The sequence below is a fragment of the Perca fluviatilis genome, chromosome 15 (assembly GCF_010015445.1).
Source record: "Perca fluviatilis chromosome 15, GENO_Pfluv_1.0, whole genome shotgun sequence".
In the NCBI taxonomy this organism is placed as follows: domain Eukaryota; kingdom Metazoa; phylum Chordata; class Actinopteri; order Perciformes; family Percidae; genus Perca; species Perca fluviatilis.
This window is the reverse complement of record NC_053126.1, coordinates 28204501-28225065: the sequence shown is the minus strand read 5'-3', so window position 1 is coordinate 28225065 and position 20565 is coordinate 28204501. Positions and strand designations below refer to the sequence as shown.

The following is a 20565-nucleotide window of genomic DNA, read 5'->3' as shown; positions in this document are numbered from 1 at the left end:
AAGGGATCAGTATCAAGTTTACAAGTTTAAGACAAGTTTACTGGTATAACGAGATGTTTTTCACGTTAGAACTGGTTTAACGTGCCGGGACGCCCCGGAACCGTGTTCCTGCACCTTTTGATTAATAAGTAAATTGTGTTTCATTCTGCAGCAGCCGTGAGTTCAGTATCAGTGGTTAGTTCGCGTCTTTAACAGCAGCAGTCGAGTGGCTTGGATCTAAACTGCTGCCCGTTGAAAAAAAACTGCCGCCCCCCCTCCCTCCCCCCCCCCCACCCCCCCCCCCCCCCCCCCCCCTCCCCCGCCCCCCCCCCACACAACAAATAACTTTAACCCCTGGTCATAACAAGACCATAATTAAATAAATGTACTCTGATGCAGATTTGTTTCATTTCATTCACTGCCTAAGCAGATTTCCATTAGCATAAATCAGCCAACAAAACAAAATGCCAAAAAATACCAACCAAAAAAAAATTTGCTGCAATGCCCTCCCCCCCAAAAAATTTCATATATTTTGTAATGCCTTACAACCTCTTTAATGTAAGTTGTATACACCCCTTTATGTTCACATTTGTCTCTGTATACTGTGTATTCCTTATGTTATTGTAGTTTTACTTGAATACTAAGGATTTGGGAGAAAAAAAGTCTTCGTCAGATATTTGATCAATAAATACCAGCCTATGATTAATACATTTTAATTATGGAGCATTCCATGCATCTAAAATATTAGTAATGAGGCTCATGTCACACTTGTTAACTGGGAATATTTGTTGTAGGACAGGAATTACGTCACTAAACTGCTTTCTTGTTGATCTTCCTGGCTGGCACTTGCAAGCTTTGTTACTGTAGCAAGGTGCAACCGAACGCTAAACAGACATTGTTAGGCGACCATTTGTTTTCATGAACTTCGATGAAGTGAAAACACACAGCGAGAGGGTCAACGTTAAAAAGGCCCTGACACACCAAGCCGACGGCCAGGAACTAGTGGCGCACAACAGACCTCGTCGCCTCTCGTCGCCTTTGTGTTGGCCAAAAATTAGCACTGGAACACACCGTAGAGACTACAGCGGACGGCCAAGTACCACGTACGTTCTGCGCCTGCGTGAGAGGAAAGAACTCTCCCAACCAGCAGGCGGCAGAGATGTTCACAAGTCATTTTTTGGAAGTCCAAGTCGCGTCTCAAGTCTTTGAGCTCGAGTCCAAGTCAAGTCTCAAGTCTTTGAGGGGCAAGTTCAAGTCAAGTCTCAAGTCTTTTGCCACAAAAATGAAAAAAAGTGGAAATCAAGAGAATAGTGGCAGCGCCACACCAGTTACAGAACAACATGCATCTCAGTGTCAGTCCAAATTACGCACAATAAGCAGTTTGAACTCACTGATGTAATGCCATTTATTTTCTAAGTGTTAGTAGGCTCAGTGAAACAAAGTCCGGCGCGAGAGAGATCCGACTCAGAGGAGAGGTTAGTGAGGCCAGCGTCTCCACGGCAGGAGACAGTGCGCACGGATCCGCTGCGCCACGCATGGATGAAATAATTAAATAGTAAATAGGACTACAGTAACAGAAATATGTGCAAAATTAAGACAGTCAAGACGGCCCAGTGTTTGGTGGACCAGGTACACTTTGTTCACTTAACAGCCTACAAATCATCCACGGGATCAATTACACGTCACAGATTGATGCGTGCGTCCCGCCTCCTGTGTGCCATGGATGTCTGAGCCTCAGCAACTACTAACTATAAAGATACAATGTGCCTGTTCCCAGCATTAGCACAACACTTTGCGATGGTTAGCTTGTTACTTGTGGTGATATATGCTAAATGTAACGTCTCTTTCACATTAGCAAGTGACTGACCTATCTGGGTGTGTTTTGAGATGCCTGATGAAGTCCGACGTCGTTGACCAGGCATCATTTATCTTGGTGCCACACACCTTGCATGTAGCAGTTGGCTTACTGCCACTGTTTACGGAGTTATTGAAAGCAAAACTAATGACAAAAGGCACAACTCCGTGAGGACTTGGTGTCGCCATCGTCAATGCATTTTGCATGCGAGTGCGCACACATAAGGCATAGTGCATGCGTTACGTTACACATTATGGCAAAGGGCTGGGGACATGCAGCTCGTCATATGTTTCCCCAACGTATATGTGCCAATAAAAGAAAATAGAAATACATGAATACATTTAGATTTAAAAAGCAATAATTGCATGAAAACAGGTTGTTAACGAGTCTCGAAGCTCGTGTCCGAGTCAAGTCTGAAGTCTTTTGGGTCGAGTCGCAAGTCAAGTCTTAAGTCAGCTGTTTGTGCGACTTAAGTGCGACTTGAGTCCGAGTCGCAAACTTGAGTCCCCATCTCTGGCAGGCGGCAGTAATCTATTTGTCATTCAACAAGGGTAACCGGACACAAACGTTGCTATGATGCCCACTAGGGCTGAACGATTAATCACATTCGCAATAATATCGCGATATGTTAAAACACGATTTCCTAAATCGCAAAGGCTGCGATTTGGTCACATGGCTCGCGAGAGCAAAGCAGTCTGCACTCCGCAGAGAAAGCATCAACTTGGCCCGCTAACGCTACGCCGTAATTTAAACTGTTGTGCAAATGCCTCAGGCTCAACAGAAACTTTAGTCCCAAATAGGAACAGTATGTCACTTGTGTGGGACTATTTTGGTTTAAAAAAAGAAGATGATGCACCGCTTCAGGTATTGTGCAAAACCTGTCTTGCTAACGTTGCTACCTCACGAGGTAACACTACGAACCTGTATCAGCACTTAAAAAAACAACAACAACAACACAAAGCCATCAACAACAGCTGCATGGCTAAAATGCAAAGCAAAATACCACCCGACAGGCATCGCTCACCGAAATGTTTGAAAACGTAACTTTAACTCCATATGAACGTACTTTACAACGGAACGAGAAAATTACTCAAGCAGTAATGGAGTTTATCGTCAAAGACAAGATGCCCCCTTAGTACGGTCACCAAGCCTGGGTTCACGGCTACACAGATCATCAGAGTCAGAGAGTGAAGGCCGGAGTCTGGAGATGTTTTTAAGATGTAAAACAGGCGGATTTGGTGATAGATTTGATGCGAGTATGAGGTACACTGACCGCAGCTGGATCGGAGCGGGAGTTGCCAATGGTGAGAAATTGCTTCCTGTGTGATCAGGATCACTATGGCTGGTAGTGCCATACTCTCTGCACTTTAGTCTGCGCTGTGTGTTGCTGTTACTGACTAGAGATAATTACAATTCATATGTAGATATTAATGTTCAGACAGTGATTACATTTTACTTTGAATTACCTAAATATTTTCAAAGAGGTACAGGCAGATATTTCTCTCCTTTATTTTCTGCATTTTTGTTTCATGCATGGACTGCATTTGACTGGAGATATACTATATTTTTACTTCTTTAATCTAGTAAAATTCAAAGACAGTGTTTAAAAAGTGCAATCCACATGTTTACATATGTTTATTACAGTAAATAATAATCCAAAGACTAGCAAATTTGGTAAAGCCACGTATTTGTTTTTATATTTTCTGCAATCTGCACTTTAGTTTGTGTGATTTGTTTCTGACTTTCATGTGGATGTTTACACCAGGCTTGGTCACTGCTCAATATACAACTGGGACTGAAGTAGTTAAATAAAAGATGTCATTCATATAAATTCATGCATCACCTAATTTCATCATCACATACAGGCCTGGCCTCCAGAAAGATTGTTTAATCTATCTAATCTAGTGTTGTTCATACTATACAATGATTTATTGCTCGTCTTTGTTGAATAATACAGAAGACAAAGAGCTTAAAAAATAATCGCACATTAAAGTGCTCATATTACACTCATTTTCAAGTTCATAATTGTATTTAGAGGTTGCACCAGAAGGTTTACATGGTTTAATTTAAAAATAAAACACTATTTTTTTTGTACTGCACATTGCTGCAGCTCCTCTTTTCACCCTGTGTGTTGAGCTCTCCATTTTCGCTACAGAGTGAGACATCTCACTTCTGTACCATCTTTGTCGGGAGTCACACATGCGCAGTAGCCAGGTCAGCACTGCTGGCTTGTCAGTTGCAGAGTATATGATATTGATTATTGAGAGTAACCCAGGTAGAAAAAATAGGTGGGCAACCTGGGCGGTTGGTAGCACAGAGGTTAGAGAAGTACATTAGTGGCCCAACGGGGGCTAGCTTCCAGGCCATGGTGACATGGCACAAACATTTGACCTAATACCAGCTGGCCTGGTAACCCAAAGGCATAGGATGTATATCAACAAACGTGGGGAGACATATGATGTGGGGCGTCCGGGGGCCCTCCCAAAGAAAAAAATTAGCATTAAACACTAAATTTCCTGCATTCCCTTAGAAATATGGGACATCTGGCGGAATTTACGGCAGAAACTGAACAATCCCGGAAATGAAAGGTCGTCGATAGACTAATTGTCCTTTCACACCTGCTACCCTACGGTTCTCCATCCCATCTATCCATCCATCCATCCCCCTGTAGAACCTTTATTAATTTCCTTAATTTCAGGATTTACTGATTGTGGAGTAAAATCCTCCCACAACATACATATCATTTTAAACAAGTAACCTTGTACAAAAATGATACAAACGGGCCTAACTAATTCCATCTAATCAGAGGGGGCAGAGACCGATTGAAATTGAACCAAAGGCCAATGGCTCTGTCTAGCCCAAGCAGCTAGTGCCAAAAGCAAAACGGAAAATTTAAGTGGAAGAGACGGAGAAAAAGAAAAGAACAGCGTTTGCAATCCGCAATGCCCCACCTTGTCCCCCCCCCCCTTTTTTCCCCGCCCCCCCCCCCCTCCTCCTTTTTTTTCTCCCTTTTTTTTTCTTTTTTTTCTTTTGAACAAAGAATGAATTCAATTAAAGCATCTACATTAACAGGAATATGTTTAATGTCCATAAGCAGTTTTTTCCCCTAGGACCTGCAGACCTTATGTCATTAATAATAATTTATTGATCATACATTACAATTATTAGGCCTGAATAACACACATGCTCAGGTACTTTACATGCACAAATAAGAGATGTCAGAGTGAGTGAGAGTAAGCAGTGCCCAGGAGGTGAACTGGCACACTCCGTGCTTTGTCCGTATGGGGACTTGAACCAGCAACTGTCCAGTTCCCAACCCAGCTCCCTACAGACTGAGTTACTGCCACCCCCCTTTTTAATTGATAAAGAATTCAATGTAGTACCAGAAATGAGTGGGCAGAATCTAATATTTTTTCTAATACTTTACATAACCACCAATGATTTTCTTCCAATAGCCTCATATTAAATGTTAAAAAAAAAACTCATAAAAGTGAAATTTTCATGCGATGGGACCTTAAAGGAGATTCAGCTTCGGCTTCACTTTCCAGGACTTTAAGTTACTGCTTGGTTTCACTCTGTCACTACCAGGGGTTGATGCATACACTCTATAAGTGAAGCCAAAACATCTGGATCGCCCCCTGGTGGTATAAACCCCACCCACTCCATGTTAGAGAAAAGATAGTGCATGCGTTTATTTTCACAAGATTGGACTATGGTGATGCATTGTACTATGGTGTTCATCAGAAAACCTTAAACAGACTGCAACTAGTCCAAAATGCGGCCGCAAGGCTACTGACAGGTACTCGGGAAAAATGAACATATCACTCCTGCATTAAAAGAACTACACTGGTTGCCGGTTTTCTACAGGATTAATTTTAAGATACTTTTATTTGTTTTTAAAGCACTACATGGCACTGCTCCAACATATATAGCCGATCTAATCCAGGTGAATAAACCAAAGAGAGCACTTCGCTCCGAATCATTAAATCTCTTGGTAGTCCCGCGGACGTACAGGAAAATGAGAGGGGATCGCTCTTTTGCGGCCGTTGCTCCCAGGCTGTGGAATAGCTTACCTCCTTATATTAGGGAATGTTCCTCTCTTATAGAGTTTAAACGACATTTGAAAGCTTACTTTTTCACTCTGGCTTTTGATCATCTATGAGTGCTGTGTTAATGATGTGATAGGATTTTAGTAGTATTTAATAGTGGCAAGGTCCGGAATTTAAATGTCTTGAATATTGTTTTATTTTATTTTTTGTACAGCACTGTGGTCAACTTTTGTTGTATTAATATGTGCATTATAAATAAATTGAACATTGAACATTGAACATAGAGGATGGGACATTAGTCTATATCCTCGGCCTTCCACGGGATTGATCGGTTGCCGACGACAATTCCGCCGTATTAGGCAGTCCCTCCAGGACTTCATGGCCTTTTTTTGAGAGTGCTGCGGCCCAAAATGCCTGAATTTGCAGCAGCATTTGTAAAAAAAGTTGCAATAAAAGTTGCGAGGTCTTTTGTATTTTTGTTGCAATGAAGTTGCGAGAGACAGTGAAAATTGCAAAAATAAATGCTAAATAAGTCCACAAACATCCGACCACACAGCCATCAGAATGGTCACTGTTACACATGGTCTTTTGGCAAGAGGTGTCAAACTCAACTTTACTCAGGGCCGCACTGGAAATTGAGAATCAGATCAAGGGCCAGACATTTAAACTGTAGTTTGTTGACATGCTTTTATTTCATCGAAAAAGTCAAATATCTTTGACTGCAGGGTTTCCTCTATGTTGATTTTATTGCGGCTATCAGAAATATATATAAGGAAGCGATATATTTATATTTATTTATATATACAAGCTAAAACAAAAGGTTGGATTGTAGTCTAACTATTTAGCTTAGTTTGCCTCAAATCTTGAAATTTGGACAAATTCTTGTAAACTTAACTGCTGGCTAAACTAACCATCCTCTGCTGGAGCATTAATGGCTGTATTATAAGACCAAAACAAACCAACATGGCGACTTAATATGCAATCTTTCTGTTCACATCTTCATTCTTGATGATGATGCTGGTTGTATTCTGGCCCTCATGACCCCTGACCTAGGACTAGCTATAAATTAAGTACATTTGCACAATTAGATGGTATTAGGCCTAGGCCCAATTTGTTAGGAATACCAGTATTGAATGGTTGGGACAGACCTGCCCCCACTGCTGAGAAAAATCCTAAAGGAAACACTGGACTGTATTACTGCAGGTCTCTTTTTAGACTCTTATTTGTTGCATTTTTGTTGCTTGTTTTTGACGTTTTTGTTGGGTTTTTTTACAAAATTGTCGCCTTTTCTGACATTTTAGTTGCTTTTTGCACTTCTGTTGACATATAACTAATCATGGGCCGGTATGAGATTCTGACTGTATGATAACCTTCAGCAAAAATACCACGGGACACCTCTAAAATGTATTATTTTGAAATGTCTGGGTAAAAATCAACTTTACTGTATTTTATTTTAAACAGCATAGCCTATAGACTATTTGGTATATTTTTTAAATGTACCATATTAAGTTCGAATTAATAATACAATAATATTTTTTGATGTGGATCCCCCTTTGCTGCCAGAGCTACTGCTGCCCTAAACGAAGAAAAATAAAGACAGACATGTTAATTTAACCAGAATCTGTAATGACAACGCTTAACGCTGTTGTAAAAAGGTGTGTCCTTTTGGATAATATAGCACTGGATTTAACAATAATTTAAACAAAATATTACAGGATCCAATTGTTTTTATGTAAAAAGATATACCACTACAATTATCCACTACTATAAATAATATAAATAATGCTGCGATTCAATTTCTCTCAATGTAAATGCACACATACACATTGTAGGTGTGTGTGTGTGTGTGTGTGTGTGTGTGTGTGTGTGTGTGTGTGTGTGTGTTTACTTTGTGCACGTGCTCTCGCTGTACAACACAGATACACGCAAAACCAGATGTACACAATGGTGGAAGACTTAAACAACAGACGTGATACCAGCTCAATTTAATTTAACACTAGAGTAAAAGTACTAACTTAGCAGAAAATGTGCACTTGTCTGCTTAGTGAAGTTACATTAGGAAGGAAAATAGCTGACGTTAGCCATGTCCTCTGCCTCTGTAGCAGCCTAAAGTCATTATTTCACTATTGTTAGCCATGCTACATTAACTCTCGCTGTTCTCCAGCAGCAGCAGCCATCGTCTTTGTTTTCAAGTAGCAGGGAATTCACCCGGAACTGTCGCAACTGTGCCGTCATTATGTTAAGCCCGCCCACCGACTCTATGCACGATGTGATTGGCCAGGCCAGTTAGTTTTTCCAGCTCGCAAGCCAAACGGAGAGTTGCTAGACCCCCCCTGGCTGCAAATTACATTTGGGGAGTCTCAAAGTCAGTAAATCTGCTAAATTCTTTGAGTGTTGCGTAATCGCGGTTTGAAAAGCACTTGACCGTCTTTTTGGTTTGGCGCACAACTAGATGAGCCAAAATCTATTGTGAACCTAATTTGACACATGTGGTCTATGGCTTCAGTAGCAGGAAATATTGTTCCCACTTTGCAGGGGACCCCCTGGTGGACCACAGACCACGCATGGGGAACCCTTACTGTAATGAACACTTACTGCGGCCTGCCTACCCACGGCTCTTTGCTGTATGTTGCCCCCCCACCCCCACCCACCTTTCCTGTCTTCACCTACTCTATCCAATAAAGGCCACAAAAAGCCCAAAAATAATCTGAGCAGTCCTAGGAACTAATGCTCTATTCGTTTCACATTTGCCTTTTTTGTTGTTCTTAACTAATACCAATAATGAGTCATTATGGTTTCACATACATATACTGCCTAACCCCTACTGCAGCCAAACAACCTTCCAAAAATCTATTCAGCTATGGCTTTTAGTTTGAGATACAGATGATGCAACTAAAAAGGGCGGGCATTGTAATTTTAACGCACTGCATCAATACAAATAAATAAAAAATAAAAAAAGTCAGGATGACCATGAATCATTTCCATTGCACCCCAGTCACTCCCTCGCTTACAACCATTCTGCCAACCCGAGTTACCGGAGTCACATTTACATTATGTCAAATACAGTTTACCACCCTTTAACACAAACATTTCACATGTGTATCAGGAATACATCATTTTAAGTATTATCAGAGGAATGTACTGCATGGTGTAATTTATGTTACACAATTTAAGCCATTTAAAAAAAAAGGTTTTGCTCTTGTTACTATTTTCAGTATACTAGTACAATACAAAAAAAAACACAGACATAGGCTATAATCTTGTCAACGGTACAAACTTAAACCAGATTCCGGCATTCCTCACAAAATGTTGATTTTGATCTACAAGTCACACATACTGTACGCATTCCACATATAGCTCATTCCCCTGTTTTCTCAACATCGCTGCATTTCGCCAGTGAAGTACATCAAGTTCCTGTATAAGTGCAGGTTGGAGTTTATTTCCGAATATCCTTACAGCCTCCCCCCCCCCACGCAACTACAGACTCCTGGCAGCCCGTTTAAAGAAGCAGTTTCTCAGCAGATTATTAAGCATCCCTCCGCACCCGCTGCTCCTGACTCTTGCTGTGTCAAACACACACACACACACACACACACACACACACACACACACACACACACACACACACACACACACACACACACACACACACACACACACACACACACACACACACACACACACACACACACACACACACACACACACACACACACACACACACACACACACCCCTACCTGGTCTTAATGGTGGGGTTCATCCTGAGAGGAAACAGTCCCAGGTCTATGTCGTTGCAGTCAGGATTAAACTCTAGGGCTCCTGAGATGTAAATCAGAAAGTAATCCCAGAGCTCGGGTAACTTCTGGGAGGAGAGAATCATGAGGGAAACTTAAGGTGGCGGTTCCGTTTGAGGGATGAGAAGGCTGGTATCCGGAGAGAGGGGCACCCAAACAGTGTCCTATCACCTCCCTTCAGCTTGCCTTTAAGCGCTCCCCGGCTGACCCAGCCTCAACAGTCCACTCAGCACCTCCGTTTAGCTGACTGACTCCTCCCCTCAGGACAGAACACAGGAACACAATGAGCTCTCCTCCAAAACTGCCCTACTTTCCACCATGCGGATCATTCACATTCCATCTGTATTTATCCATTTGGATTTGGGAAAACTCATATTGTCTTTTTCCTGGGAGAGCGATTTCTCGGTTGCTTTCATAGATGCTAAATGTATTTCCTATTTGGATCTCAACATTGTGTCATGTGGGATAATGCAATTTCAATAGTGTGACAAAAAGAGAATACACCTGTCATTGGCATTGCATGTTGCTTCATATTGTCAGTCTTTTTTTTTCTTTCTTTTTTTTAATGCCACTGGAAGTAACCCTAAAGAGATTTCATTCCACTCCTTAAATACTCCACTTATAGTTATAGAAGTATGAATTTGCTTGAATCTGCAGGGTTTTACATTGAGTTGCTAGTTATTGAAACAGGTGCTACAATCACTAATACAATAGTAAAAGGTAGAGAGCACTAAAAGGTTTTGTCAAAATTTACATTTTCCTTTTAATTTTGAAATAGCCTTTCCTCTTGTAGGCCTACTGTTGGTAGGCCTATTTTGTAGCGCAAATCAAAATGAAATTCCAAATTAGACAAAGAAATTACACACCTGACAAGTTTTCAAAAAAACTAAAAAGTTACAGGCTACACACATTGTTTGTTATGCAACAATAAACATACTGTAGCCCAGAGATCTTCAACAGGGGGTCCGGGGCCCCTAGGTGGTCCTCAGAGTCACTGCAGGGGGGCCTCCAAATTATTGTTGAATTTTTTGTTTTGTTGTTTTTTCAAAAATTTAAAAGTCTTTACATGAATCCAACATAGTATTAGCAAATATAAATCCCCACTGATGATGGGCTTACTTGCCTATAGGTTATGCTGTCACTAAGGTAGCCATCCACACATAAAGTTAATCCCAAAGGATTCACTGTGCCACATTTAAGTTGAGAATTAAACTATTATTTATAAAATCATGCCAACAATTATTATTTTGATAGCTTAGAATTCTATGCACTAAAAAAGGTAACTATAAAGGCTTTAGGCCGCCCTACACGTTATTGTAGGCCCAGTTTAATATCCAACTTCATTTTATACAATATATGTAGTAGGGGGTCCCTGCTTCATCGCTCTCTCTCAGTTAAGGGGTCCTTGGCTTAAAAAAACGTTGAGGACCCCTGCTGTAGCCTAAATTATGAATCATAATGGTCATTTGGCAAATTCGGCTACACTAGCAGGGGAAACACACTTTCTCCACTATATCTTTACCGCTCTGTGTCTATAGCCTATTTGGTTGAGTGTGATGGGTGAAGTGTGCCGAATCGACCAGGGGAACGCTACTAGCTTACTTTGGATGCTCTACGCAGGCATGTTGATAAGGAATTCTTAATGAAGTTTTGTATTGCATTCTCTCTTTTCCCAGGGTGAAGCGCAGGGGTTGAGTTGAGCCTTAAACTTGTGTGTGTGTGTGTGTGTGTGTGTGTGTGTGTGTGTGTGTGTGTGTGTGTGTGTGTGTGTGTGTGTGTGTGTGTGTGTGTGTGTCATTTGTCACGTACCAGTAAATGAGCGACAGTCCATCGAAACGCTCGAGCTCTCTCCCCCGCTGTTTCAGCAGAGACATATTATCCAAATGTGGTCCAGGTGTTCAGCCCCCACGCTGCTGCTGCTACTGCTGCTGTTGCTGTTGCTCTGAGCTTCCCCAGTAGAAACTACGTAGAAGTGCCCCCCCGTCCCAGAAACGCATCACTCTGGCCCGCTCTCCGACCCGTCAGCCGCGTGCCTTCGCTGACTGCGCGTGGATGTGTCAGCATTCATCCCCCTTCAAATCAATGAGCCGGACACTGCTCGCCGGGTAACGGGACGCTCTGTCTCTCCCTATTCTAATCTGACCGACACGTGGGCTTATTCCTGCTGACTGACCTCTGTTGGACATTCCACTGTCTCTTGTTGAGACGCACGGTACACAGTTCTAATAACAGTCCCTGCCCGGTAGCCAAGCCTACAGCAGGTAACAGGAGACAAGTGCTGGGGACATTTGACTCCTGTGGATCATCAGCGCTGCTGCATTCAAGGTCCACTTAAGAAAAACGGCCCGTACGCTATCCAGACAGTCACCTTATTTAACCGTATGAGCTACTGACTGACGTTTGACGTTGTTGTCTTGTTCACAGTGTTGGTTTGCTGGGGCGATTCCAGGATTTTTTAAGTAGGGTGGCACGGGGGTTAACTAATTGTATATCTGATAAATAGCCTACACATTTTCTATAGGCTCAGTATGCCATGGTTCTATGGTATCAGAATTTTGGATAGTCATCATGGAAACATGAATTGGTCATGTGACAAGGGCTGAAAAGATTGGTAGAACAGGCACCAGGAGGGGCCAATCACCCCCGCCCCGTCCCTATTCTAGCCCGGCCCCTGTTGGTTTGTGACGCTGTAGTTCATTAGATAAATTACATTTTCTAAAGAATGTGCACCCCTAACTAATTGTATATCTGATAAATAGCCTACACATTTTCTATAGGCTCAGTATGCCATGGTTCTATGGTATCAGAATTTTGGATAGTCATAATGGAAACATGAATTGGTCATGTGACAAGGGCTGAAAAGATTGGTAGAACAGGCACCAGGAGGGGCCAATCACCCCCGCCCGTCCCTATTCTAGCCCGCCCCCTGTTGGTTTGTGACGCTGTAGTTCATTAGATAAATTACATTTTCTAAAGAATGTGCACCCCTAACTAATTGTATATCTGATAAATAGCCTACACATTTTCTATAGGCTCAGTATGCCATGGTTCTATGGTATCAGAATTTTGGATAGTCATCATGGAAACATGAATTGGTCATGTGACAAGGGCTGAAAAGATTGGTAGAACAGGCACCAGGAGGGGCCAATCACCCCCGCCCCGTCCCTATTCTAGCCCGGCCCCTGTTGGTTTGTGACGCTGTAGTTCATTAGATAAATTACATTTTCTAAAGAATGTGCACCCCTATGATTGCCCAAGACAAATTTGTGGGACAATAATGTCAATCTTAATCTTATCTAAAGCCCAACACCAATTGAAATAAATAAATAATAATGAGCTGGTCTTGCAGAATGATCGGATCTGATGTGTTTTCCCCAAAAAGTTAAATTACCTAGATAAAATATCTTAGAATTACATCCAGGCTACTCCTCCTTCATTGAAAAAAACCAAAACAGAATCAATGAATAATCTAATATTGCTCATTTAACTGCTTGGGTAGGCTTCACCACAGGCCACCAATAGTCGCACAAAAAAAAAGCAGCAAAGGCTCTTGGGAGATGGGACCAAGATTTCCTAAAAATCCTGCAGACAAAAAAAAAATGCTTCATTGACAGGGCGGAACCAGCCGGTCCAGGGGCCTGCTCCCCAGGAGAGATTGTTTTCCTATTTATGGCAGCTATATCGTTCAAGCCATTTATAATGCCTAAACATCTGAAGACCTACATCATTTGGGAAAAACATATTGGCCAAGGAAAAACACAACAAATGTTAAGGATGCCTCATTTTCACTCCTGCAACCCAAAAAGAGGCAAAAATGGTTGGATGTTACCATTTTTAAGTTACATTACATAGGTAGGGTATGAATTTGGCGTAAACGGCATGACTAATCTTAATACCTATAGAGCTCAACGGTGAACGGCTCTGGTTCCGGAAGTGAATTCATTCAAGCCAACCAGCTACAAGATTAATCATGACCATAAAACATGTGATTCGGCGCATTTTGAAGACGGCAAAAAAGGCGAAAGTAAAAGACTGTGTACAAAAAAGATCGTAGAATTCAATGCTTGCAGCTCAGTATAGCCGTTCGCAGGTCGCGGGTGCGGTAAACATTTCCATGTGAGCTCCACCAATCAGAGACATCACTGTTATGCTTAGGATTGTAGTGTACCTCTCCATGAAATCGGGAATAAAACATATTTTTATTAAAACACGGTTGATATCATACAAAATGACTGGCTTCTACAGGGGCATCATTTTTTGTTTCACAACCTCAAGGCTCGTGGTCAGTCTACCTTGGATGGTATATAGACATGATGGCTAATAATCAAAATCCTTATGGAGAAAATAAACTTTTTACTTTTTTTACTTCCGGAACCAAACTCTTGAGCTCTATTTTTGAGAATAATGAAAGTGTAGCTGACAAATTCTGCCACATTTTAATCAAAATGCAACAATAATCTGGACTGCTCTATCAAGGATCCTCAACAATGCCAAGTAAATGTGGTCTTCAATTCTCTGAATACACTTTCCAGAGATCACTTGTCAGTCAAATTGTGCTTTTTGTGTCACTTTGTAGTCACAACTGCTAACCCAGTTCATGTACAGTATGTATTCCAGACAAACACGCAGGATGTAATTTATCGCTCGCAGCAGCTTCTTCCTGTTCCGTAACCCAGCTGGGCACCCTGGAGGGTGGCTGCCTGCCCGGGGCGTCCTCTGAGGGCACCGCCAGGTACCCAGCTGATCCCTGCTGTGTACCGTTTACCGTCCCACTGTCTTTAGAAAGTATCAGCGCATTAGAAGTCGGAGTTGCAGCTCAGAAACACGTCATCATAAGTTTAAACTGAGGATCTCATGGTGAGAAGCAGGGGCGATTCCAGGATTTTTTAAGTGGGGTGGCACGGGGGTGATAATCAGTCGAGGAGGGAGGACATTTTATCAGAATACAGCATAGAAAATATGCTTAGAAATATAGGAAATATTGGATAGGATAGAACAACGCACTGTCATTTTGCTAAATAAAGCACATCGCGTTCATTATTGATTTCATTTGTTTTTATTTCACTGGTGCCACTCCGTTGCCCCCCTTCTAGCCCCGCCCCTGGTGAGAAGCCAAAGATCCACTACAGTTCATCTTATATTCACAGCTCCATCCATAGCTGCCACAGAGGACCCTGAGGTGGTGTTCTCAGGATTTTTCATTGGCGTTTTGGGGTTTTAGCAACCCAGAGGAGTTGACATTCTACAATTTAAAATGTGCAGATCATTACGCCCTGGCGTCATAAGGAGAAGATTCCAGATGGGCCCATCTGAGCTTTCACTTTCTCAAAGGCAGAACAGGGTACCCAGGGCTCGGTTTACACCTATCACCATTTCTAGCCACTGCGGGACCATAGGCAGGCTGGGGGAACTCATATTAATGTTAAAAAACCTCATAAAGTGAAATTTTCACGCCATGGGACCTTTAAGCTGTTCACAAAATATTTAGCTATTACAGTTGTATTCAGCTTCATACAATATATTTTACAGTTTTTGTGGTATCACTGTTTAAGTGGTATCACTGTTTAAGTCATTCAGGCTTATGTGCTTATAATGGAGTGAGTATTGCATGACTTAGAGTGGGTGATGACATCACCAGAGTGGGAGCCCTGGAAAAATCGTCCTAAAACCTCTATAAGTTGCTCTCACGCCCACAATATTTACTTCCTCAAAGCGTAGTGACAGCTTTTCAGAAAAATAAAAAATAAAAATTCCACTTTTGCTTCATACATTTTTGGTGTTATTTATAATTTCATTGAAAGTTATACCAATTTAAACCATTCCCACTTTTCCAACTATTCTCACTGCTGCTTTACCTTCGTACGCATTAAAGCCAGCTATTTAGTTTAGCTGTAGCAATTTAGCTGTTCAGCATTCACAAGCATTTTCTGCAGGAAATGCATTTTCTAGTATTTGTTCTGTTGTTTCAGAGCATGAATCATATATTTATTTGTGATTGTTCAAAAAAAAGTAGTACAATTCAAATAGAATGAATCTAATGAAAACATTCACCACATAAAAAATATAATATATATATTATGAAACAATGTGCTTCCCGGCTCTGGAGCTTTTCAGAAGCTCATAAGTCAGAAACATAGTTGCGATCAGAGCAGTGATCATTTTATTTTTGCAGTTTATAAGACTATTAAACTTTAGTCAAAAAAAATAGTGTACTGAGTCCAGAATCCTGTCAACAATGCTCTGGTTGGTTTGACCTATAGTAATTATAAGGTCTCAATATTAATATGGGAAGGGATGACTCATTGATGTTAGAGTAGTCTCGCATAGCCAGACCTTCCTCCACAGCGCCGCAAAAGAGGGTCTGTCTAGTCCACACAGCATTCCTGGATGGAAAAAAAAACTGTCCTCTGGTTTATTGCCATTTCTTTAAACCAATCACAATCGTCTTGGGCGGCGCTAAGCGCCGGAAGGAACATGTTTTGGTGGAACATGTGTACGTTCAAAGGTTGTTTTAGTGGTACAACAGAAAACTCCAATTGGACAGATAGTCTAGCTAGCTGTCTGGATTTACCCTGCAGAGATCTGAGGAGCAGTTAACCATAGTCCTCACAAATCCACCGCAGTTTAGAAAGCCAACACAAAGAAAGAGGAAGGGGGACGGACATCCGGCCGAATTTCCAGCGGCGCCTGAACGATCCCGGAAATGAAACATCGTCGATATAGACTAATGTTAGAGTAATACACACCAAATGTCTCTAGCCCAATCCCAATCACCATCTTAACGTCCAGTAAGCCTTGTGTTGGAAGTCTGAATAGATTAGATAGTAGCCTTCTTCCATATGCTTCTCATCAGGGTGTCTGCACTCCAATCCTCCTGTTATTTTAATCCCACGGTCGAAGGTTAACGAGCCTCGGGCCAAGCATCAGCGCTCTGACTCTCTGACTCTCTGACTCTCTGACTCTCTGACTCTCTGACTCTCTGACTCTCTGACTCTTTGACTCGTAATGACTGCAGATAGGATTGGGGACATGTAGCTGTGATCTGCTATTATGGGAACCTGAGACCAGCTAATCCAGTCAAATCCACGATGGCACTCCGTCTAACCCCACCGCCTCAGCATTTGACCATAACTTTTAACCCTAAAACTATCACAGACATTGCCATACACACAGCCTCATCTTCAGCATGTATTACAGGAATCATTGCCTTTCGATCACTCGTCATCGCCTAGTCAAACTGAGCTTTATTGAGCTCTAAAACAAAATGGCGTACCTTAACCTTATTTTTATGGAAACACATTTCCACCGGGAAAAGAAAAGAAATGATGAAATGAAAAAAAAAATGAAAAGAAATGAATCCTAAATCAGAATTATACCTTTTTTAAACTTATGTTTTTTTGCATTCTGCACTCAACCCATTCAGACTCCTTTATCTTATGCTAAACACCTATTTCGTATACATCTGTTTTCTGTTTTTTGAGTTTATTGTTAATTCTTATAGACCTTTATTCACGGCAGACATGTTGACATGTCATAGTAGGAAAAGCACAGGTGGATTCAAAACCATTAATGATGGCTGTCCTGCATTAAACATTTTACTTACTGTAAGTAAAAGTGTGTAAGTATCATAAGGAAAATGTGGTAAAGTATTAAAAGTAAAGCTCAATCCTTCCATTGTAGAAAGTGTAAAGGATCCAACCAGTTGTGTGTTTAACGGTCTAATCATTTCAGCTGGACTTGTAGGCCGTTCTATTGTTGGCTAGTTTCATTTATAATAAAACATCAGATTTTATAAACTACATGTGTTTTGTGTGCAGAAATTGTAATGTGTAAAGTAACTAGTAACTAAAGCTGTCAGATGAATGTAGTGGAGTAAAAAGTACAATATTTCTCTCTGAAATGTAGCAGAGTAGAAGTAGAAAGTAGCATGAAAAGAAAAGACTCAAGTAAAGTACAAGTACCAAATATATGTACTTAAGTACAGTACTGGAGTAAATGTATTTTCTGAAGTTACATTTCCACCACTGACTATAAGTAACATTTTGAGGTAATTCCATGTGATGCAACTATTTAATTCTACTCCAATACGTTTGACAGGGGAATGTTGTACTACTTGTTTCTCCTCTACATCTGTAGTTACTGATAAAAGTTACTTTCAGAATAAGAAAAACACATATGATGAACTGATATAATACAATGAATTTTTAAAGATTAAGCCAGTGCATTCCAACTTTTTTGGCTTGTGAGCCCTGACAGAAGATCAGCGTCTACTTGTCACGTTTCAGTTGTTTATGAGTTGTTAGCAGCTGCACCAAAGAGATATCTCCTCTCTAAACATGAGTAAAAAATATCCAATATTTCACAATTACCAGTCATACGCCTCAAGCCCTTAGCTAATGTTAGCTAATTATACACGTTCATGGCAACAAAAATGGAATACAGTTAGAACATTTTTTGATGATAATAAAGAGGCATGGTTTACTTCATAGGCTGTGTACCTGTGTTATTATATTATATCGGTCACATGACAGTGATGTAACCAAAAGATGTATCCTGGGATTCATTCAAAACATTAATTTGTTTAAAAAAAGCAATAAATAAATCATTTTAAATTTGATTGAAAGAGACAATTATATTGTTAATCACGGTTATTTCTGAGACAATTAATTGTACAGCATTGAATTGTTACAGCCTTACATAGGCATTCTCTTTGGGCCCCTCCCCGCATCCACGGCTATTCATTCCAGTACCTGTGGGCCCTCCTCCACACATGAGAGCCCTGTGTACTCAGCACAGGCAGCTGGACATGTAGCACCCTCTTCTGGACAATATTCTAACTCTGTAGAAAGTCTCAGTACTTCACCTCTGTCACTCCTTCCCAGCGGGCACCTGCTGTCACAACACAAAAAGGAATTCCTACAGCACATTGTCAGCACTGTTGAAGTAGACGAGAAAAACACTATCGCAACGGCCTGCCAGAAGCCATTAGACAGGCCGGCTCTTGTAGGTGAACGACGGGAGCTGGCTCGCATATCCGAAGAGCCGACTCTATTTTTAAAAATATAGCCTATAGAAATTAAATCATTATGTAATAATGAAATAATGAGTGAATTTTATTTTATTTAAAATAATTGACCAATTCAAAGAACAAAAAAATAATTATATAGAAACACATTAGTTTCGACTGTCTGATCAGCCTCACATTCTGTTCCTGTCAATCATACACAAGGTGTCAACCAATTATACGGCATGAGGGAGGGGGCGAGCCATCACACACACACACACACACACACACACACACACACACACACACACACTGTCAAACTCCGAGGAGAGGACAGAGGAGAGGAAAAACAGAGAGAAAAAGAGGGACCAGTTTAATCCTTTCAGTTATTTATTTTTCTTTAATATGGGTTCTATTATGTTGTTCAGATTCAGATTGTATTTGTTTTGAATGTTGTTTCTATACATTAAAAAGTTGTAATTTAAATGCAAATGTTTAGTAGTATTTTTTTTTCATAACAAATCAATGCATTTTTAAAGAAATTGTGATACATTGTGAGTATGATTTCATTTAATAATTTAATTAAAATTGTTTTTCACACCTATCATAGCCAAAACATAAATTTTTTTAAAGAGCCGTTTGTGAGCCAAAAGAGCCGGCTCTTTTCAGTGAGCTGAGTCAAACGAGCCGGCTCACGAAAAAGAGCCGGAATGCCCATCACTACTATGCATGTACTGTATGTATACTGTATATGTATGTGTATATTTGAATGTATGTATATTAGGGGTGGGAATCAACAGAGGGCTCACGATACAATATCATCACGCTACTTATGTCATAAAGCGCTATATAAATGTAATAAAATAAAATAAATAAAATACTTATGTCGCAATACAATATCATCATGCTACTTATGTCATGCTACGATATCATTGCAATACTTATATCGCGATACGATGTCATCGCGATACTTATGTCGCGATACGATGTCATCACAATACTTATGTCGCGATTTGACATTATATTGCAATCTGCGATATATTGCAATTTATTACCGTTTTTCCAACTTTACATTTTTCCCAATTTCAAATGATGTCCCCAAAAGGAAACTTTGTCAACATCTGTTTTATCTAAAAAGATACATTTCCTGTCTGTTCATCTCACTTCAATTTTATTGCTGCAAAATGGGATTGTCAAGCAGACAAACTGACAAACACATATATCATAATAGATCGATACTTGGCGTCTGTGTGTCGATACAGTATTGCCACAGAAAATATCGCGATACTATACCGAATCGATTTTTTCCCCCTACCCCTAATGTGTATATGTATACATATATTTTCCTGTTTATCTGACTTCAAGGTTTTCAATTAGTGTCTCAACTTGTTTCTCCTTGTTGTATTTCCATTATATCTATATAGATATGTGTGTTTTATGCTTGTTTACGTATGTTTTCGTCTTTGTAAAGCACTTTGGTGCAAAGTTGTTTGCTTTTAAAGTGCTATATAAATTAAATTTTAAACTTAAACTTAAAACTTAAAACAATGTACAAAGATACAAGTAAAATGGAATGGTATCTACCTGATAGACAGTTGTGTCAGACAATCAAATCCTAAAACAGCATTGTATTCCCAGACTCAGCTACCGAAAATGCAGAAAATGCAACATTCAGTCATAGACCTATTCAATTCAATTCAATTCAATTTTATTTATAGCATCAAATCATAACACGAGTTATCTCGAGACACTTTTCAGATAGAGTAGGTCTAGACCACACTCTATAATTTACAAAGCCCCAACAATTCTAATAATTCCCCCAAGAGCAAGCAGTGCGACAGTGGCGAGGAAAAACTCCCTCTTGGGAAGAAACCTGGGACAGA

At 40.5% G+C, this 20565-nt stretch overlaps 1 protein-coding gene across 1 annotated transcript in view; it reads right to left on the bottom strand.

Annotated features, from left to right (window-relative positions):
• The window catches only part of si:dkeyp-72e1.9 (syntaxin-binding protein 4), a 105050-nt gene extending 93043 nt beyond the window's left edge, over window positions 1-12007 (bottom strand). Inside the window, exon 1 of the mRNA XM_039824931.1 lies at window positions 11488-12007. Within this exon, the coding sequence (XP_039680865.1) occupies window positions 11488-11552 (65 nt within the window). The 5' untranslated portion in view covers window positions 11553-12007. The remainder of the gene's footprint in view (window positions 1-11487) is intronic.
• Window positions 12008-20565: the final 8558 nt, after the last annotated feature.